Genomic DNA, 23,723 nt, shown 5'->3' with positions numbered 1-23,723 from the left:
AAAATACAGTTTTATATCTTTATGTTTAAAGCCTGAAATGTGGCAAAAGGTCGCAAAGTTCAAGGGGGCCGAATACTTTCGCAAGGCACTGTAGGTACTTTGGCCATGCCAGGAACGGAGGAATCACTAATGGTTCGACAGATCTTGGTATTTGAAAAGGAGCCTGATAATCAACTCTTCACCATTAACACTTTGATGCTTACAATCACATATTTGTGATCATTGTTGAGTGATCCCTGCAGCTTACGATCTCATATGTGATTGGAACAGTAGTAACATAACGTATGATGCAACAAAGGCGCCTAAATACCATTGTCTGGACAGCATCTAAATATGTTTTGGTACTGATGGAAAATAGGTCTTAAAATGTATTCCTCAATTTGACAGTTTATTGTAAAAGATAAATGCAAACTTCATCATCCATGCATCACACGGAACACATCCACAGCCAAACTCATTCCATAAAATAAATAATGGATTTATTGTGAAGGTGTAAGCTATATTATATGGATTTAGAGTTTTGAAAATGTAGATGCTCCAAAGTTCTGCATCAGTGGCATGTAGTGTGGAAGCCAGGATATGCTTTGTTTGTTAATTAACGGTCAATTACCGTGAGACTGACAGTTATTTGCTTGACAACCAGCAGCTGACGAAATATGTGACTCCAATGGGGAATTTTCTCTGAGATCAACTGCTATTCCCTGGCATGTCAATCAGTAAGCCCCTGCATGGTGCCCAACAACAGCAAATGCCTTAGTCTGTCAAGCAACAACTTAAATGGGTCTGAACATATTGTAATTCACACATGTTCTAATGATTGAGGGCAATGAGAGGACATGTAGCTCCTGCAATGCAGCAAGTGGCAGCCAGAGCTGCAGAGAGATTTCCTAATACCAAAATCACTATGTCCGCCGAGTTGCCCGTGTTGTGCCCTTCCACATTATTCAGAGCAACAATGCTGAGGTGTCTAGACGCTGTGCGCTCTTGGACAATGTTTACCTAGCAAACCACCGTGACATTCACCCCCAGCTGATGTATGACCTAGTACACTTTGAACAAACAAAGTGTCAAGGTGTTTGCTAGGAAACTGAAAGAAAGTGCTCTGGGACAAAGCAAAACCCAAATAAGAGGAACTCTGCCATACATCCTCCAAGATCGTGACCATCAGCCCCCACCCAGAGAGACCACTATATACCACTGGGCCACATCCAGAGAGACCAGCTCCACCCTGCACCATCGGGCCCCTTCCAGACAGACCAGCTCCACCCTGCACCATCGGGCCCCTTCCAGAGAGGCCAGCTCCACCCTGCACCACCGGGCCCCTTCCAGAGAGGCCAGCTCCACCCTGCACCACCGGGCCCCTTTCAGAGAGGCCAGCTCCACCCTGCACCACCGGGCCCCTTTCAGAGAGGCCAGCTCCACCCTGCACCACCGGGCCCCTTCCAGAGAGGCCAGCTCCACCCTGCACCACCGGGCCCCTTCCAGAGAGGCCAGCTCCACCCTACACCATTATGCCCCATCGAGTGGCCAGCACCTCGCTACCTACCCCCCATGCTAACAGGACAACACCCCAATCAGAAAACCAACAGTCCACAAGATGGCTATGCAGAAGTGGCACGAAGAATATAGCACCCTACTGCAGCTGACCTAAACCAGAGAAGGCATCTGCAGAACATAATATTCAACAAATCCATGAATTCCTTTTTTGTAAGTATCAGAAATAGAATTATTAGAATTACAGCCTATTATCATTGAGTTCAGTTTTAGAAAAGTTACCCTGGAAAGGGTTAAAGTTAGCTCATGTAAATATATGTAGCCTCAGAAACAAAGTTCATGAGATTAGTAATTTGCTAATTGAGAGACTCTTAAGCCTGTGTCAAAAAAGAAATTTGGACACAATTTGTGTGACATCTTAAGCAACTTTGCTGACACATGAAGAAATTCAAACACAATTGCATGCAACACCCTATTCTGTCATACATCATGGTTTCATCAAATAAAACAAAATAAATGTATCACATGCGCCGTATACTGGTGTAGACTTTACAATGAAATGCTTGCTTACGAACCTTTCCCAACGATGCAGTTTCTAAAATAATAATCCCAAATAAAATAGTAACTACAGTAACTACAGAGTAATACATAAAATACACAAGAATGGAGCTATATACAGGGAGTACCAGATCAGTGTGCAGAGGTAGATATCTACATGAAGGCAGGGTAAAGTGATTAGGCATCCAGATAGCTAAGAGTATTAGCAGCAAATGATGAGTGTTTAATTGTGTGTGTGTGTTGTGTATGTAGTGTTTGATTGTGTAAAGAATTTGTGTGAGAGTGTAGTAGTGTGGGCGTAGGGTCAGTGCAAGATAGTTTGCTAAATTGTCAATTAATTGTACCCAGTCTTATTGCTTGGGGGTAGAAGCTGTGTCGGAGCCAGTTGGTCCGAGAGCTGATGCTCCGGTATCATTTGCCAGACCGTAGCAGAGTGAACAGTCTATGGCTTGTTTTCGGGCCTTCCTCTGACACCGCCTGATATAAAGGTCCTGGATGGCAGGGAGCTCAGCCCCAGTGATGTACTTGGCTGTCCCGCACAGACCTTTTGGTAGCGCTTTGCGGTCAAGGGCGGTGCAATTGCAATACTAAGCGGTGTTGCAGTCTGGCATTATGCTTTTGATGGTGCAGCTGTAGAACTTTTTGAGCCTCTTGAGAGCAGAGGCAGTGCCGTTCCCTCTTCACGACTGTGCGGGTTTATGTGGACCATATTAAGTCCTTAGTGATGTGGATGTCAAGGAACTGAAAGCTCTCGACTCGCTCCACATCAGCCATGTGGATGTGGGCGTGCTCTCCCCTCTTTCTCCTATAGTCCACGATCAGCTCCTTAGTCTTACTGATGTTGAGGGAGAGGTAGTTTGCTCACTTATTCTTGTGTCACTCGTCCACCTAATGCCCGCATTCTCCACCAATGTGAGCAAGTAATTTGGTGTCACTCTAAAGCGGAATGGTGGAATAAACGAGTCAGGAGTTGGTTTTCTTGATTGAACACAGTTCTCTATTGAGAGATTTCTGACAATACAAACACTCCAACACAATCAAATGAGAATCTCCCAAGGAACAACATACCTCTTCTTCTTTAGATGACACAGGAACACAAGACTATCTTTAAATTATAACAATCACAGATATGTCACCGTCTTAATTGCTTACCTTGTCTCACATGCCTTGTTGGGCTACTATCCGTGAGCCCAGCCTTCCCTCTAGTGGTCCTTCCACACTAGACAAGTCAGTTAAGATCAAATTCTTATTTACAATGACGGTCTCCCAAAAGGCAAAAGGCCTCCTGTGGGGACGGGGGCCTAGGGTTAAAATAAATACAATTTAAATAGGACAAAACACACATCGCAACAAGAGAGACAACACAACACCCCATAAAGAGAGACCCAAGACAACAAAATAGCAACGCAGCAACACATGACAACACTGCATGGGAGCAACACAACATAACAACAACATGGTAGCAACAACGTGGTAGTAGCAAAAAACATGATACAAACATTATTGGGCACAGTCAACAGCACAAAGGTAGAGACAACAATACATCACACAAAGCAACTGTCAGTAAGAGTGTCCATGATTTGAGTCTTTGAATAAAGAGATTGAGATAAAACTGTCCAATTTGAGTGTTTGTTGCAGCTCGTTCCAGTCGCTAGCTGCAGCGAACTGAAGAGGGACCCAGGAATGTGTGTGCTTTGGGGACCTTTAACAGAATGTGACTGGCAGAGCGGGTGTTGTATGGAGGATGAGGGCTGCAGTAGGTATCTCAGAGGCCTAAGAGGGTTTTATAAATAAGCATCAACCAGTGGGTCTTGCGACGGATATACAGAGAGGACCAGTTTACAAAGGAGTATAGAGTGCAATGATGTGTCCTATAAGGAGCATTGGTGGCAAATCTGATGGCCGAATGGTAAAGAACATTTAGGCGCTCGAGAGCACCCTTACCTGCCGATCTATAAATTATGTCTCTGTAATCTAGCATGGGTAGGATGGTCACCTGAATCAGGGTTAGTTTGGCAGCTGGGGTGAAAGAGGAGCGATTACGGTAGAGGAAACCAAGTCTAGATTTAAATTTAGCCTGCAGCTTTGATATGTGCTGAATACTTACAATACTTTGTATTGAATACAAAGTGTTCTGTGGTGGGTAAATGCAAGTGTGAAAACCCCATCAGCATTGCAGTTCTTGACAAACTCACACCAGTGCGCCTGGCCCCGACTACCATACCCCGTTCAAAGGCACTTCAATCTTTTGTCTCACCGTTTGAATGGCACACATACGTAATCCATGTCTCAAGGCTTAAAAATCATTCTATAACATGTCTCCTCCCCTTCAGAGAGGATTTAACAAGTGACATCAATAAGGGATCATAGCATTCACCTGGTCAGTGTATGTCATGGAAAGAGCAGGTGTACAGTGGAGTTGCATACCAAGACGACATTGAATGTTCCTGAGTTGCCTCGTTCCAGTTTTGACTTAAATCGGCTGTCTAGCAATGATCAAGATTGTGCAATCCAGGTGTGCAAAGCTCTTAGAGACTTAACCTGAAAGACTCACAGCTGTATTCAGTGCCAAAAGTGATTTTAACATGTATTGACTCAGGGGTGTGAATACTTATGTAAATGAGAGACTTTTTGTCATGTAGTGTATGTGAACACCTACTTGTCTAACATCTCATTCCAAAATCATGGGCATTAATATGGAGTCGGTCCCACCTTTGCTGCTATAACAGTCTCCACTCTTCTGGGAAAGCTTTCCACTAGATGTTGGAACATTGCTGCGGGGACTTGCTTCCTTTCAGCCACGTGCATAAGTGAGGTCGGGCACTGATGTTGGGGGGTTAGGCCTGGCTCAGTCGTTGTTCCAATTCATCCCAAAGGTGTTCGATGGGGTTGAGGGGTCAGTCAAGTTCTTCCACACCAATTTTGAGAAACCATTTCGCTATGGACCATGCTTTGTGCACAGGGCCATTGTCATGCTGAAACAGGAAAGGGCCATCCCCAAACTGTCGCCACAAAGTTGGAAGCACAGAATCGTCTATAATGACATTGTATGTTGTAGCGTTAAGATTTCCCTTCAATGGAACTAAGGGGACTAGCCCGAACCATGAAAAACAGCCCCAGACCGTTATTCCTCCTCCACCAAACTTTGCAGTTGAAAGTAGCGTTCTCCTGGCATCCGCCAATCCCAGATTCGTCCGTCTGCCATATGGTGAAGTACAATTCATCACTCCAGAGAACGTGTTTCCACTCCAGAGTCCAATGGCGCCGAAAATTGCACCACTCCAGCCGACGCTTGTCACTGCGCATGGTGATCTTAGGCTTGTGTACGGCTGTTCGGCCATGAAAATCCATTTCATGAAGCTCCCGATGAACAGTTTTTGTGCTGACATTGCTTCCAGAGGCAGTTTGGAACTCGGGAATGAGTGTTGCAACCGAGGACACTCTACGTGCTCCTGTTCTGTGAGCTAGTGTGGCGTACTACTACTACTACGGCTGAGCTGGTGTTGCTCCTAGACGTTTCCACTTCACAATAACAGCACTTACAGTTGACCGGGGCAACTCTAGCAGGACAGAAATTTGAGAAAACTAACTTGTTGGAAAAGTGACATCCTATGACGGTGCCACGTTGAACGTCACTGAGCTCTTCAGTAAGTCCATTCTACTGCAAATGTTTATCTATGGAGATTGCATGGCTGTGTGCTCAATGTTATACACCTGTCAGCAACAGGTGTGGCTGAACTAGCCAAATCCACTAAATTGAAGGGGTGTCCACATACTTTTGTATATGTAGTGTATGTATTTCATTTGCAAAAATTTGCAAAAATTTCTAAAAATACACTGCTCAAAAAAATAAAGGGAACACTTAAACAACACAATGTAACTCCAAGTCAATCACACTTCTGTGAAATCAAACTGTCCACTTAGGAAGCAAGACTGATTGACAATAAATTTCACATGCTGTTGTGCAAATGGAATAGACAACAGGTGGAAATTATAGGCAATTAGCAAGACACCCCCGATAAAGGAGGAGCACTGCCAGAGCCCTGCAAAATGACCTCCAGCAGGCCACAAATGTGCATGTGTCTGCTCAAACAGTCAGAAACGGACACCATGAGGGTGGTATGAGGGCACGACGTCCACAGGTGGGGGTTGTGCTTACAGCCCAACACCGTGCAGGACGTTTGGCATTTGCCAGAGAACACCAAGATTGGCAAAGTCGCCACTGGCGCCCTGTGCTCTTCACAGATGAAAGCAGGTTCACACTGAGCACACGTGACAGATGTGACAGTCTGGAGACGCCGTGGAGAACGTTCTGCTGCCTGCAACATCCTCCAGCATGACCGGTTTGGCGGTGGGTCAGTCATGGTGTGCGGTGGCATTTCTTTGGGGGGCCGCACAGCCCTCCATGTGCTCGCCAGAGGTAGCCTGACTGCCATTCGCTACCGAGATGAGATCCTCAGACCCCATATGCTGGTGCGGTTGGCCCTGGGTTCCTCCTAATGCAAGACGATGCTAAACCTCATGTGGCTGGAGTGTGTCAGCAGTTCCTGCAAGAGGAAGGCATTGATGCTATGGACTGGCCCGCCCGTTCCCCAGACCTGAATCCAATTGAGCACATCTGGGACATCATGTCTCGCTCCATCCACCAACAGATTTTGCACCACAGACTGTCCAGGAGTTGGCGGATGCTTTAGTCCAGGTCTAGGAGGAGATCCCTCAGGAGACCATCCGCCACCTTATCAGGAGCATGCCCAGGCATTGTAGGGAGGTCATACAGGCACGTGGAGGCCACACACACTACGGAGCCTCATTTTGACTTGTTTTAAGGACATTACATCAAAGTTGGATCAGCCTGTAGTGTGGTTTTCCACTTTCATTTTGAGTGTGACTCCAAATCCAGACCTCCATGGGTTGATAAATTTGATTTCCATTGATAATTTTTGCCTGATTTTTGTTGTCAGCACATTCAACTATGTAAAGAAAAAAGTATTTAAGAACATTTCATTCATTCAGATCTAGGATGTGTTATTTTAGTGTTCCCTTTATTTTTTTGAGCAGTGTATGTTTTCACTTTGTCATTAATTTAATCAATTTTGAATTCAGGCTGTAACACAACCAAATATGAAATAAGTCAGTGTATGAATACTTTCTGAAGACACTGTCCATACCCCAACAGACATGCCACTATGAGTTTCTTCACAGTACCCAAACCAAAAACAGATTTATTGCGTCGCTATCAGTTGTGTAGAAAAACGTTGGCCAGTAACCAAAAGGTCGCTCGTTCGATTCCCCGAGCCATCAAGGTGGAAAAATCTGCCATTCTGCCCTTGAGTAAGGCAGTTAACCCCCCCCCAACAACTGTTCTCTGGGCTCTAGGTGCCGACTACGTGGACGTCGATTAAGGCAGCCCCCGCACCTCTCTGATTCAAAGGGGTTGGGTTAAATGCGGAAGATGCATTTTGGTTGAATGCATTCAGTTGTGCTACTGGCTAGGTATACCCTTTCCATGTCATCGTGAATGCTCTGCCACCAGAGGTTACTCAGGCAAAAAGCAAAAACTGATAAAATCCTATTTTATCTCAGCACCTCTCCTCTTTCTAAAGATTTGATTTAACTGTCCTGTATATAAGAATATGAATTTGTATATACTGTAGGAATAGTATATTACTAATATTTTAGTTCTTTCCAATGTATAACTCATATTTTCTTATGTATGTCTAATGTTCTTGTCAATGACTGTTCAGTACTTTGTCTTGTATTTGTACATTTTATGTAGACCCCAGGGAGAGTAGCTGCATGTGCAGTAGCTAATGGGATCCTAATAAAGTCAACTCAATCAACTCCTGGTCTTGGACTAGGGTAGTCCTGATCAGAGTTAGACAAGTACACACCGGTAAGAGGAGGAGGAGGATGGAAGGTGGCTCAGAAGGCTCACAGCCCAAGTCTCAGGCTTCAGTCGAACATCCAGATCTTCTAGATATGCTGAGCATCATAGACAATGGGCAATTGCTTGCAGCGCACAAGGGCCCAGGATACAGAACGGAGGGCCTGACCCAGGGCCGGACCCAGGGGTGTACTCTTACCAGCCGGATGCAGCTGCTGTGGTCTTCACATATCCAACTAAGCTAAGCATCCGGTACAGCCCCTGAGCCAGCAGCAGCCCCAGCAGAGACAGCACCCGAGGCCAGCAGTTTTATCCAGTGCCGCAGCCTACACATACTTCAACAGCCAGTGTTCCCGCCGTAACCAAGCTCTTCTGCGGCTCCCGCATTGAGTGTCTCAGCTCCCCTCACAGAACAATGCCAAATTCAAAAGCCATATTTACACCACATAGCCACAAGCTCACCACACCGTGCTGTACCTAGCACAATGGCTGAAGATGGCAGCAGAGTGCCAGAGCGGCTGCAGAGCAGCCAGTGCCCATACCCAACATGGTAAAATTCTAACGCAGTAAAGCCGACAAAGTAAACATTTGTGGTGGCTGTAGAAAATTGTCCTTCTATTCAGGACTTGTTTATTCTTTTGAGGTGCAAGGCCTGCTAGAGGGGTGATAAGCTGCCCTCTGCTCTAATAACATGTTAGGGCATGTCTCCCCAGTGATCTTTCATTGGACCTCTTGATCTGTCCATCACCACCTTTGACCTGGCCCCAGGCCAATGGGCAGGGACAACTATAAAAACATTGTTCCACCCTAACCTGTCTTTAGTGCAGAGTTCTTCCAACAGAGACGTGGATTCCAATTTTAACTGAGTAGTGCATACCGGACTGCAAACTTACTGGACACTTTTCCTAACATGGTATGGTGCTAGTGGGTCAATGCAAAAAAAAAAAAGTACTTCAACTACTACTTCTATGATTCAATGCTGTGTGTGTTTGTGTCAATAAATGACTGACTTGAGTATGTCTTCTGCTGCGTCATTGTCTCTAGTTTAAACCGGCACTTCTTTTCAACATGAATTATGAAGTGGTTGGAAAGGTAAAGTGAAATTGCTGTACCAGGAAAAGTGTGTTTGGTAGAAGAGGTTTCTATAGACCTTGTTTGTGCTGTGTTTTAAGAAATTGTATATGTATCTTATTTTTTTTTTTACTGTGACAAGTGTACTGTATCTGTACTCGTAATTACTGTGATCTGCCTAGTGCGGCGCTTTGAGTCTGAATTCCATGCTACCATTCTTTATAGGTTTTACCAATTTTGTTTTCGCCAGAGTGTTTCTCATGGCCATAGGGATGTGAACCATTGAAAAATGAATTGAGAGGAAATCAACTCAATAATTCAGCTGGAATCTGCAGCCGAGGCCTGTAGTTTGACACGGAGGTTCTCACCTGATTAGCTCTACGTGGACCTGACCAGAGCCTTAACTCGCACAACAGGTCGAACCAATCAATAAAACTGCAGGGGAAACCCAATGTGCAACATGAGGATAGCCATACATTTATCCTTTTATACACTGTGGAGAACCTCCGAGATATAACGATAGCTACATCATGTACTCACGTTATCAACTTGTTCTGTAGCCCACCTCCCTGGGTTGTGATACTGAGGGGAAAAAGAGGGTTAGAAAGAGAGAGGAGATCCGCAGAGACGAGCGCAGATAATCCATGTTTGTGTTCCTATATGAACTTCATTCTGTCAGGCGCAGTGGGCCTCCTAGGGAGAGAACAAGGGAGAACAGAGGGAAAGATATAGGGGCACGCTATGCTCTATATAGTGCATTACTTTTGGGCCTTATGGACGATGGTCAAAAGTAGTGCACTATATGGGGAATAAAGTGCCATTTGGGATGTAGACAGTAATTGATTTACTCCACTTATGTCATGTTGCTGTGGGATGCTGCTGGGTTGGTGTAGAAAATAAGTGATGTATTATTGCTATATGTAGCAGTGATTTTTGTGGGATAACTTCATTTCAACATTATTTTTATTAGTGCTTACTATTTAACATCAAGTGGGTGGATTGTCAAGCAGGGAATCTGGTAAACCACTAATAGCATTTGTATGGCCCTAGTGTTAATATCTGGTTTGTCGTCTCCAGGGTTCCTACTGGGCTATAGACACCAACCGTAAAGAGGACACACTTCCCACCAGGCCAAAGAAGAGGCCACACTCTGGAGAAAGGGTGAGTACTGGACTGGTGTCAAACCTTGCTTTCGACACCGCCGACCTTTTCCAGCATGGGCCGACATACAATTTACACTGTTCCGATTTAATGGTCACCCACGGCGTGCACAAATGTTGCGGGATAGCAGGTTGGGCAACAAAATATCCCAGATTGACCGGGGGAGTCAGCTAAAATAAAGCATCACATCACGGCCAGACTGCTCTGAACTATGTCATTGAGCATTGCATTATTGGCTTAATTTTAAATTACTAATGATGCTGTCTCATCTCGGCCTACAGTCATCCCCTATCTTCTTTGAGTTGGTGATGACATGCCATGAAAAATCACGTCTCTCCTGCCCCTAAAGAATTAGCACTACACCACTGGTGTTCAGTGATCTGAGTGCCTGACTGAGCACCGAGAAGCAGCAGACCCATTCTCCCCCTACGCATCTACCACTGCCTCTGCCCTACCTATCACCACGGAAACAAAGGATGCATGGAGCGGCAAAGTGCACAATCATCGCAGCCCAACAAAAAGAGGAAGAGGGGTGGGCAGGTATAGGGAAGGGAGGAAGAGCGAGAGAAAGGGAAGGGAGAGCTAGCAGAAGAGGGCGAGAGAAAAGGAAATGGGGGAGAGAGTATTCTACGCTTCTGTTCTAGTTAATTACCCCACACAAGGCCCTAGGCTGCCATTTAGACATGCAGTATTTTCTTCTGGAATTATTTTTTGATCACAAACATTTATTAATTCAGAGCCTTGTCATTTCTTTTTTACATGCAAACTCTTCAACTGTCTTACACTTCGGTTGCATTTCTGGGCAGACTTGCTTGTTACATTGTCTCACAGGAAGAGTACTTTGCTTTACTCAGAAATATAGCTTTCTTTCAATGTCAAAAGAGAATGTGTATTCCTACTGGTTTTCCCTAGACCAATTGGCCACAGACAAAGTCTTTAGTCTGGTTTCCAATTTAATACATGTACACTACTGTTCAAACATTTGGGGTCACTTAGAAATGTCCTTGTTTTTGAAAGAAAAGCACATTTTTTTTGTCCATTTTAAAATAACATCAAATTGATCAGAAGTACAGTGTAGACATTGTTAATGTTGTAAATGACGATTGTAGCTGGAAATGGCTGCTGAGAATGGGCCTCTGTAGATATTCCATACTTAATTTTTTTTTTAAATCAGCCATCACCCCTGTGTTCCTATGGCACATTGTGTTAGCTAATCCAAGTTTATCATTTTAAAAGGCTAATTTATCATTAGAAAACACTTTTGCAATTATGTTAGCACAGATAAACTGTTGTCCGTATTTAAATAAGCAATAAAACAGTCCTTCTTTAGACTAGTTGAGTATCTGGGACATCAGCATTTGTGGATTACAGGCTCAAAATGGCCAGAAACAGAAACTTCTGAGTCTCTTCTTGTTCTGAGAAATGAAGGCTATTCCATGTGAGAAATTGTCAAGAAACTGAAGATCTTGTACAACTAAATGGTACCTGCAAAACACCAGTCTCAATGTCAACAGTGAAGAGGCGACTCCGGGATGCTGGCCTCAGAGTTGCAAAGAAAAAGCCATATGTCAGACTGGCCAATAAAAAGAAAAGATAGATGGGCAAAATAACACAGACACTGGACAGAGGAATTCTTCACTGTTGACGTTAAGACTGGTAGGGTATATATCCACAACATGCATGTCCTAACCATCGTTTTAAAATAAGGTGACAAGTCTATAGTAACATGTCCTAGTCATTGTTTTAATATAAGGTTACGTGTCTAACTGTTCTAATGGTGTATTCAAAGTGTTAAAACTGACAGGTTGTCAAAAGTTGTTGGGGTTGAGGCACCAACTGTTATGTTCATGTTTTAAGTATCCCTATATTTCTGTTATAACGGGGCTATCACTCTGTTATTAATGCGCCTGCGCTGGAGTCTCGTTGTAGAATAACCTGGCCTGAGTGCTATGGCAACCGTTTATTGTGCTAAGTGGAGTACATGCTACAGTTGACAGACTTCAGAAATTACTCAGCAGTTCTGAGAATGAGTATTTCCATTCTATGGCAGATAGTTAACAGTTGTGAGACATGTCAGATACAGCAAACCTAAGCCCAGACCAGCTGTTGGTTTGCCACTGGCTTCCAAATACAATGAAACAGTGGCTGTAGATCTATATGATCTGGGGCCAAGTGTGTGGTACCTTGACATAATTGACCACTTCACACTCTTCAGTGCTGGAAGCACTGTGAATAGAAAGAAACCCAGTGAAATCGTTAAGCACTTCATTCATTCCTGGATAAGTGTGCATGGCCCGCCCTAGAAATTGTACAGTGACAATGGAGGAGAATTCAATGATAATGAAATAAGAGAAAAGACAACTGCTGCATAGAGCAATGGACTTCTGGAGAGACATAATCAAACACTCACAGATTATGCTGAAAGTGAAGCAAGACGATGGATGTGACTAGAAAACGGCCCTAGATTTGGCTTTGATGGCAAAAAAACTCTGCACAATGTTCATGGCCACAGCCCATACCAACTAGTGTTCAGGCAGAACCCTAATCTTCAGCACTAGAAAGGACCAGTCTGAGTGCATGGGTTTCAGCTCTACATGCAGCGAGAAAAGCATTCACTGAAGCAGAGTGTTCAGAGAATTTGCAGGGTCAACAGCTTCGACCCACTGATAAGAAGAACGAGACTGGAAACGAAGTTTACTACAAACAAGTTAACTGACGAGTGGAAAGGACCGGGAGTAGTCATTAGCCAAGATAGTGGTGATATGTGTAGAAAGTAATGATCAACAAGATGGGGGGCTGTTGCTGAGAATCAGCGTCCTTATGAAAAGGACACATTAACAGACACAAACCTACCAGATGTTGCATCCAAGGATATGGACACTGACACTGATATTTAAAATGGAGGAGAGACCTTCAACCATGACACAAGTAATACTGTTAAGCGTTCAAATGAGGAAACATTCAACAACGGCCACATATGTTAGAGATTCTGGGTTCGAGTCCAGGCTCTCTCACCTGGCTGCGACCGGGAGACCCATGGAGTGGCGCACAATTGGCCCAGCGCCGTCTGGGTTTGGCGAGGTTTTGGCCAGCAGGGATATCCTTATGCAAGAATGGGCTGCCATCAGTCAGGCTGCGCCCCAGAAGTTAATTGACAGCATACCAGGGCAGATTGCAGAGGTCTTGAAAAAGAAGGGTCGACACTGCAAATATTGACTCTTTGCATCAACTTCATGTAATTGTCAATAAAAGCCTTTGATACTTATGAAATGCTTGTAATTATACTTCAGTTTTCCATAGTAACATCTGACAAAAATATCTAAATATATTTGTCATTCTCAAAATCTTTGGCCACGACTGTACAGCAACCGTCATTGGACGAGCAGGAAAAGCCAAAGGGAAACACCAGAACTGGTACTATTTGCAGTACTCTGAACCAGCTACACTTTCTGGTACAACAGGGTCAGCTGACCTGTCACTTGTAGATCATCTCAGAATTGAACCAATGAAAAATTGAGAAAAACAGAATGACATTCAAAATTGAATGAAATAAAGGACGTGTCATTTGACTCACTTCAGCTAGACGGGCTCAGTAATTGGAGGAAAAATTGAGTGTTTGAGGAAGTCAAAGACATTGGCCAAAAATGTGTCTCAACAGGGTGGGTTTGCACCCTTAAAGAATCCTTAACTGGAATAGTGCCAAAAGCACATCTAGAGATTGAGGAGCTGGCTGCTAAAGAACTCCCAAAAGATTCACTGACACGCGCCTTAGTCACTCAGATTGTCGCTGACCGTGATCTACCAGAAAAAATGGAACCTTCATTCCATAGACATCAAATCTGCATTTTTGCAGGGAACCGAGCTGTCAAGGGACATTCACATCGGACCTCTGCCTGAAGCTAAGAGTGAAGGAACACTGTCGCACCCGGCCGCGACCGGGAGACCCATGGAGCGGCGCACAATTGGCCCAGCGTCGTCCGGGTTAGGCAAGGTTTTGGCCAGCAGGGATGTCCTTGTCCCATCGCTCATTAGTGACTCCTGTGGTGGGCCGGGCGCAGTGCATGCTGACATGATCGCCAGGTGCACTGTGTTTCCTCAGACGTGTTGGTGTGGCTGGCTTCCGGGTTAAGTGGGCATTGTGTCAAGAAGCAGTGTAGCCTGGTTGGGTTGTGTTTCGGGGGACGCACGGCTCTTGACTTCTCCCGAGTCCGTACGGGAGTTGCAGCGACGAGGCAAGACTGTAACTACCAATTGGATACCATGAAATTGTGGCAAAAAAAGGGGTAAAGTTTGATGTCTGCAACTTGGCATCCAAGTTGTTCGTCAACTGAAATCACAACAAGTGACTAAAAAGTTTCAGCATGTTGGTAAAGGTGACTCTCTGAAATTAGTTGCCTTCAGTGATGCTTCCCTAGGGAACCTTACAGATGGAGGCACACAAGGTGGACATCTAATCGTGTTAATAGATTCTCACTGATCAGTTGGCAGTCAAAAAGCATCAGAAGGGTTGTCCAAAGCACACTTGCTGGAGAAACACTTGCTCTTGCGGATGGAATTGACATTGCTATCTTTCTTGCAACTCTGTTCTGAGCTTACCACTGGTGAGACAAAACGGCACATTCTACCTGTAGTTTGTGTCACTGACAACTACTCCTTAGTTGATGCTGTGAAGTCAACCAAGTCTGTCACGGAGAAAATACTTTGTCTTGAGATTAGCAGCATCAAGGAATTTATTCAAGCACAGAGAATCCAGCGGATTCTGTGGTCGGCCACAAAGGAACAGCTTGCTGACTGTCTGACTAAAAAGGGAGCACCCGGTCTTGTGCTCCTAAAGGCATTCAGTAATGGAAAGTAGCAGCTTGAGTAATACAAGTAAAAACTTTGTTACACAACCCATTTTGTAATGGGTAACTTAAATAATACTTGGGACATTTTAATTATGTTTTTAATGTTTTAAAGTGGGAGATTGTTAAGTTCATGTTTTAAGTATCCCTATATTTCTGTTATTATGGGGCGATCACTCTTATTAGTGTGCCTGCGCAGGAGTCTCGTTTGTAGATGAGTGCAATGGCAACCATGTATTGTGCTAATACGGTAGAGTAAACGTTGTTAAACTGGAACCTTGTCGTCGTCATTTTGAGTTGACACCAACTGCCATCCTCTCGCAAATGTACAGTAGCACAAATTCTCACTGTCTCCTTCCTTCTTTCCTCCTGCATTGCTCCTATGTTCATACAACTTGAGTCAAGCTGTTCCATTAATTCTATATACGCACCTGTCAGGGAAGCTTCAACCCGCTCCTCTCTTTTAGAGTTTATCATAAAGATTGGTTTGCAACAATGCAATCTTCTTTCAGTTAGCAGTTTTGGCAGACAACTGACTGTCGGTCCGTCAGATTTTTCCCTTATGCACAAATGTATCCAAATGTAGTGTATATTAATATGTGATGGTTTACTGTATAACACAGCCTCAGACTCTGAGGGTGGTACCTGCTCCAGATTAGATGCTATCCCATTCCATCAATGTTCTGCATATCTGTCGTCTCTTCTCTCCAGGCGTACAGCCTAGAATCGGAGACCCTGCGAATGGACTGTATAATGTACGGAGATGCCTCTCCCACTCTGGCAATCAACACAGTAACTAACAAGGTAATCGTCTGTCATAATGACATGCAAACCTCTTTGTCAATATGTTAACGGTGGCCATCGTTGTACCAGCAAGTGATTTAACACATTGTCCCATCTGTGTTCCAGCAAGTGATATATTAACGTCGACCATCTTTGTTCCAGGTAGCGTTGTACAAGACAGAGAATAAGGGCAGCGATAGCCCCCGGAGCAGCCTCAATAACAGCCTCTCAGACCAGAGCCTTGCCTCCGTCAACCTCAACAGCATGCACCGCTACACACCGGTACGTCACGCCTCCATTCAGTCACCACTAACCAATGCCACAACAGGATGTTTCATGTACAACGTCTTGAGGAGGAGGTAGATATACTAAGATGGTACTCCCAAATGGCACTCTATTCCCTTCATAGTGCACTACTTTTTGACCAAGGCCCATCTAAGGAATAGAGTACCATTTGGGACACACAATAAGTGTTGTCAACTTGTTGAGGTAGGGAACATGTAACCCAATCTGTCTATATAAATGCAAAATGCAGCAAAATGCAGCAATTTCAAAAATGTAAAAGATTAAGGAGTTAGTTCATATAAGAAAATCAGTCAATTGAATTAAATTCATTAGGCCCTAATCTATTTACAGTGCCTTGCGAAAGTATTCGGCCCCCTTGAACTTTGCGACCTTTTGCCACATTTCAGGCTTCAAACATAAAGATATAAAACTGTATTTTTTGTGAAGAATCAACAACAAGTGGGACACAATCATGAAGTGGAACGACATTTATTGGATATTTCAAACTTTTTTAACAATTCAAAAACTGAAAAATTGGGCGTGCAAAATTATTCAGCCCCTTTACTTTCAGTGCAGCAAACTCTCTCCAGAAGTTCAGTGAGGATCTCTGAATGATCCAATGTTGACCTAAATGACTAATGATGATAAATACAATCCACCTGTGTGTAATCAAGTCTCCGTATAAATGCACCTGCAATGTGATAGTCTCAGAGGTCCATTAAAAGCGCAGAGAGCATCATGAAGAACAAGGAACACACCAGGCAGGTCCGAGATACTGTTGTGAAGAAGTTTAAAGCCGGATTTGGATACAAAAAGATTTCCCAAGCTTTAAACATCCCAAGGAGCACTGTGCAAGCGATAATATTGAAATGGAAGGAGTATCAGACCACTGCAAATCTACCAAGACCTGGCCGTCCCTCTAAACTTTCAGCTCATACAAGGAGAAGACTGATCAGAGATGCAGCCAAGAGGCCCATGATCACTCTGGATGAACTGCAGAGATCTACAGCTGAGGTGGGAGACTCTGTCCATAGGACAACAATCAGTCGTATATTGCACAAATCTGGCCTTTATGGAAGAGTGGCAAGAAGAAAGCCATTTCTTAAAGATATCCATAAAAAGTGTCGTTTAAAGTTTGCCACAAGCCACCTGGGAGACACACCAAACATGTGGAAGAAGGTGCTCTGGTCAGATGAAACCAAAATTGAACTTTTTGGCAACAATGCAAAACGTTATGTTTGGCGTAAAAGCAACACAGCTCATCACCATGAACACACCATCCCCACTGTCAAACATGGTGGTGGCAGCGTCATGGTTTGGGCCTGCTTTTCTTCAGCAGGGACAGGGAAGATGGTTAAAATTGATGGGAAGATGGATGGAGCCAAATACAGGACCATTCTGGAAGAAAACCTGATGGAGTCTGCAAAAGACCTGAGACTGGGACGGAGATTTGTCTTCCAACAAGACAATGATCCAAAACATAAAGCAAAATCTACAATGGAATGGTTCAAAAATAAACATATCCAGGTGTTAGAATGGCCAAGTCAAAGTCCAGACCTGAATCCAATTGAGAATCTGTGGAAAGAACTGAAAACTGCTGTTCACAAATGCTCTCCATCCAACCTCACTGAGCTCGAGCTGTTTTGCAAGGAGGAATGGGAAAAAATGTCAGTCTCTCGATGTGCAAAACTGATAGAGACATACCCCAAGCGACTTACAGCTGTAATCGCTGCAAAAGGTGGCGCTACAAAGTATTAACTTAAGGGGGCTGAATAATTTTGCACGCCCAATTTTTCAGTTTTTGATTTTTTTTGAAAAGTTTGAAATATCCAATAAATGTCGTTCCACTTCATGATTGTGTCCCACTTGTTGTTGATTCTTCACAAAAAATTACAGTTTTATATCTTTATGTTTGAAGCCTGAAATGTGGCAAAAGGTCGCAAAGTTCAAGGGGGCCGAATACTTTCGCAAGGCACTGTATTTCACATGACTGGGAATACAGATATGCATCTGTTGGTCAGACACCTTTTTAAAAAAAAGTTGGCGTGTGTATCAGAAAATCAGTCAGTATCTGGCGTGACCACCATTTGGCTCATGCAGCGCGACACATCTCCTTCGCATAGAGTTGATCAGGCTATGGATTGTGGCTTATGGAATGTTGTCCCACTCCTCTTCAATGGCTGTGGGAAGTTGCTGGATATTGCCGGGAACTGGAACACTCTGTCGTACACGTTGGTCGAGAGCATCCCAAACATGCTCAATGGTTGATATGTCTGGTGACTGCAGGCCATGGAAGAACTGGAACATTTTCCACTTCCAGGAATTGTGTACAGGTCCTTGCGACATGGGGCTGAAAAATGAGGTGATCGCGGCAGATGAATGGTACGATAATATGCCTCAGGATTTCGTCACGCTATCTCTGTGCATTCAAATTGCCATCAATAAAATGCAATTGTGTTCCATTGTCCGTAGCTTATGCCTGCCCATACCATAACCCCACCGCCACCATGGGGCACTCTGTTCACAACGTTCACATCCGCAAACCGCTCGACCACACTACGCCATGCACTTGGTCTGTGGTTGAGGCAGGTTGGACGCACTGCCAAATTAACATTCAATTCTCTGGAAACAGCTCTGGTGGACATTCCTACAGTCTGCATGCCAATTGCATGCTCCCTCAAAACTTGATACATATGTGGCGTTGTGTGACAAAACTGCACATTTCAGAGTGGCCTTTTATTTTCCTCAGCACAAGGTGCACCTGTGTAATGATCATGCTGTTTGATTAGCATCTTGATATGCCACAACTCTCAGGTGGATGGATTAACTTGGCCAGGGAGAAATGCTCACTACCAGGGATGTAAACAAAGTTGTGCATATTTTTTTTTTTTTTCATTAAGCTTTTTGGAACATTTTGTGATTTTTATTTTATTTATTTCAGCTCATGAAACATGGGACCAACACTTTGCATGTTGCGTTTATATTTTTGTTCATTGTAGCTTTGAGAGCCCCCTGCACATTTTATTGTATTAGTCCATTGTTGCTATAGAGCCCCACAGTGGTTGTGTCCCATAAAATCTAGCGGTCAAACAGCGAAATGTTTCCAATCGTTTTTCCATCGTTCATTTTTCCCATAGAGAATTTTAAAAACACTAACACACTAATTAGCATTTCATTTTTGGAGGGTAAATACAGGAAATAAATTGTCACAAAACACAGCCCTTATTTTAAGTGTTTCTTAAATCCTCTACAGATACTTTCCAGCACCTCAACTTTTGCGGTGCCCTCAGGATTGCCACAGGCAGTTTATTTATACTAAGGCACTCCTGTGGCATTGTGGTGTTTGTCTACTGTGACTCTTTGCCTGTAGTGTCAGCCAAAGAAAATAACCCCAAAGACTTAGTACATAATAGACTATTTTTGCCACAGTGTGGAAACCAATCTGTTTTTTTTGGTTTTCAGAAAAGGTCATTGGGTCTGTGTGACTGAGTAGACAATGTGAACCTGACTGAATTCTTTGCTTAGGACCATTGGAAGAAACTGTTCAAATTGAATTTTTTTGAGTGGGCGAGGTAGCTGCGCACCTTTTTGTTTACTAATCATTGCCCCCCCCACCCTTCTTAGCCTGGTTGCTGTTTCTGTTCAGCTATTATATTCTGCTTCTTGCCATTTGCCAAAGACACTGGCCTTTCGGCAATCTTAAATTCTGAACATTCTATCATTAATGAGCTCGAGGAGTTCAAAGGATTTGATCGTGATTCGATAACCCTCACATCCTATCAATGTTTATGCAAAGTAGACTAAGAATACGTTCTAACTTAATTGGAAACATTTTAACATTGGTTGTGGGGAGAACAGAGGATTCCTGTTTATTGCATTTTTACCAGAAGGCAATGTGATCACAGCACATCAGAGAAGCTCTTGCCATTCAAACTTCCCTGCCAGTTCATTGTGAACACTGTAGCCTACTTTATATCCAGCAAGCAAGAGCAAGGTGTTTCTTTCCTTGCATATATATATATATATATATATTTATTTATTTATTTATTTATTTATTTATTTATTTATTTATTTATTTATTTATTTATTTATTTATTTATTTATTTATTTATTTATTTATTTATTTATTTATTTATTTATTTATTTATTTATTTATTTATTTATTTATTTATTTATTTATTTATTTATTTATTTATTTATTTATTTATTTATTTATTTATTTATTTATTTATTTATTTATTTATTTATTTATTTATTTATTTATTTATTTATTTATTTATTTATTTATTTATTTATTTATTTATTTATTTATTTATTTATTTATTTATTTATTTATTTATTTATTTATTTATTTATTTATTTATTTATTTATTTATTTATTTATTTATTTATTTATTTATTTATTTATTTATTTATTTATTTATTTATTTATTTATTTATTTATTTATTTATTTATTTATTTATTTATTTATTTATTTATTTATTTATTTATTTATTTATTTATTTATTTATTTATTTATTTATTCAAAATAAGTGGCCAAACTATATTGCTACTACTGGGACGTGCTTTGTGCTAGGCTACTGATTCAAGAGTTATAAGAGGAATAGGGAGACGATGGAAAAGAGGCCATTGGAGTTGCCAGCTACGGTTGGGCGGTATCCAGCTAGAGACACGACCCAGTCATTCAATTTTTGTCCTGTATCTATGGACGCGACGCAGTCGTTGATTCTAAATGTTCCAACCCTTGCTTGCTAGCTAGCCAACTATGGCTAACTTAGTCACGTCAAAAAGTGCAGCTAGAATAACAGCAAAGTAGCTGCATTGGCATTTGTTTAAGCTGTTTTCTAGCTAATGAGGCCCAATTTCACCTGGCATAGACAATGTGCTCGGAGATCTACTGTCCTGTAGGTTTTTTATATATATGTATATATATATATATATACACACACACACACATTATTTTCCACCATAATTTGCAAATAAATTCATAAATGTGATTTTCTGGATTGTTTTTCTCTTATTTTGTCTGTCATAGTTGAAGTGTACCTATGATGAAAATTACAGGCCTCATCTTTTTAAGTGGGAGAACTTGCACAATTGGTGGCTGACTAAATAGTGTTTTGCCCCACTATATATATATATATATAGGGTTAGGCAGCCCTGGTGTGTGTGTGTACACACACACCAGGGCTGCCTAACCCTCCTCCTGTAGATCTACTGTCCTGTAGGTTATATACAGTGCCTTGCAAAAGTATTCGGCCCCCTTGAACTTTGCGACCTTTTTGTATCCAAATCCGGCTTTAAACTTCTTCACAACAGTATCTCGGACCTGCCTGGTGTGTTCCTTGTTCTTCATGATGCTCTCTGCGCTTTTAACGGACCTCTGAGACTATCACAGTGCAGGTGCATTTATACGGAGACTTGATTACACACAGGTGGATTGTATTTATCATCATTAGTCATTTAGGTCAACATTGGATCATTCAGAGATCCTCACTGAACTTCTGGAGAGAGTTTGCTGCACTGAAAGTAAAGGGGCTGAATAATTATGCACGCCCAATTTTTCAGTTTTTGATTTGTTAAAAAAGTTTGAAATATCCAATAAATGTCGTTCCACTTCATGATTGTGTCCCACTTGTTGTTGATTCTTAACAAAAAAATACAGTTTTATATCTTTATGTTTGAAGCCTGAAATGTGGCAAAAGGTCGCAAAGTTCAAGGGGGCCGAATACTTTCGCAAGGCACTGTGTGTATGTATATATATATATATATGTGTATATGTATATGTATATGTATATATATATATATGTATATATGTGTGTATATGTATATATGTGTGTGTATATGTATATATATGTATATATATATGTGTGTATATGTATATATATATGTGTGTGTGTGTGTATATATATATATATATGTGTGTATATATATGTGTGTGTGTGTGTGTATATGTATATATATATATATGTGTGTATATGTATGTGTGTGTGTGTGTGTGTGTGTGTGTGTGTGTGTGTATATATATATATATATATATATATATATATATATATATATATATATATATATATATATATATATATATATATATATATATATATATATATATATATATACACACACACTGCTCAAAAAAAATTAAGGGAACACTAAAATAACATATCCTAGATCTGAATGAATGAAATATTCTTATTAAATACTTTTTTCTTTACATAGTTGAATGTGCTGACAACAAAATCACACAAATTATCAATGGAAATCAAATGTATCAACCCATGGAGGTCTGGATTTGGAGTCACTCAAAATTAAAGTGGAAAACCACACTACAGGTTGATCCAACTTTGATGTAATGTCCTTAAAACAAGTCAAAATGAGGCTCAGTAGGGTGTGTGGCCTCCACGTGCCTGTATGACCTCCCTACAACGCCTGGGCATGCTCCTGATGAGGTGGCGGATGGTCTCCTGAGGGATCTCCTCCCAGACCTGGACTAAAGCATCCGCCAACTCCTGGACAGTCTGGTGCAACGTGGCGTTGGTGGATGGCGCAAGACATGATGTCCCAGATGTGCTCAATTGGATTCAGGTCTGGGGAACGGGCGGGCCAGTTCAGAGCATCAATGCCTTCGTCTTGCAGGAACTGCTGATTCACTCCAGCCACATGAGGTCTAGCATTGTCTTGCATTAGGAGGAACCCAGGGCCAACCGCACCAGCATATGGTCTCACAAGGGATCTGAGGATCTCATCTCGGTACCTAATGGCAGTCAGGCTACCTCTGGCGAGCACATGGAGGGCTGTGCGGCCCCCCAAAGAAATGCCACCCCACACCATGACTGACCCACCGCCAAACCGGTCATGCTGGAGGCTGTTGCTGGCAGCAGAACGTTCTCCACGGCGTCTCCAGACTGTCACGTCTGTCACATGTGCTCAGTGTGAACCTGCTTTCATCTGTGAAGAGCACAGGGCGCCAGTGGCGAATTTGCCAATCTTGGTGTTCTCTGGCAAATGCCAAAGTCCTGCACGGTGTTGGGCTGTAAGCACAACCCCCACCTGTGGACGTCGGGCCCTCATACCACCCTCATGGAGTCTGTTTCTGACCGTTTGAGCAGACACATGCACATTTGTGGCCTGCTGGAGGTCATTTTGCAGGGCTCTGGTAGTGCTCCTCCTTACACAAAGGCGGAAATAGCGGTCCTGCTGCTGGGTTGTTGCCCTCCTACGGCGGCCTCCACGTCTCCTGATATACTGGCCTGTCTCCTGGTAGCGCCTCCATGCTCTGGACACTACGCTGACAGACACAGCAAACCTTCTTGCCACAGCTCGCATTGATGTGCCATCCTGGATGAGCTGCACTACCTGAGCCACTTGTGTGGGTTGTAGACTCCGTCTCGTGCTACCACTAGAGTGAAAGCACCGCCAGCATTCAAGTGACCAAAACATCAGCCAGGAAGCATAGGAACTGAGAAGTGGTCTGTAATTATCACCTGCAGAACCACTCCTTTATTGGGGGTGTCTCGCTAATTGCCTATAATTTCCATCTGTTGTCTATTCCATTTGCACAACAGCATGTGACATTTATTGTCAATCAGTGTTGATTCCTAAGTGGACAGTTTGATTTCACAGAAGTGTGATTGAATTGGAG

At 42.7% G+C, this 23,723-nt stretch overlaps 1 protein-coding gene across 2 annotated transcripts in view; it reads left to right on the top strand.

Annotated features, from left to right (window-relative positions):
* The window catches only part of LOC110491831 (forkhead box protein J3), a 98,901-nt gene that overhangs the window by 59,214 nt on the left and 15,964 nt on the right, over positions 1–23,723 (top strand). For both annotated transcript variants that reach the window (XM_021565622.2, XM_021565623.2), the window contains 3 exons: positions 10,085–10,168; positions 15,724–15,816; positions 15,958–16,077. In XM_021565622.2, coding sequence (XP_021421297.1) covers positions 10,085–10,168; positions 15,724–15,816; positions 15,958–16,077 — 297 coding nt within the window. The remainder of the gene's footprint in view (positions 1–10,084; positions 10,169–15,723; positions 15,817–15,957; positions 16,078–23,723) is intronic.

Source organism: Oncorhynchus mykiss, chromosome 16 (assembly GCF_013265735.2).
Source record: "Oncorhynchus mykiss isolate Arlee chromosome 16, USDA_OmykA_1.1, whole genome shotgun sequence".
NCBI lineage: Eukaryota > Metazoa > Chordata > Actinopteri > Salmoniformes > Salmonidae > Oncorhynchus > Oncorhynchus mykiss.
This window is presented reverse-complemented; position numbering and strand designations above follow the sequence as displayed.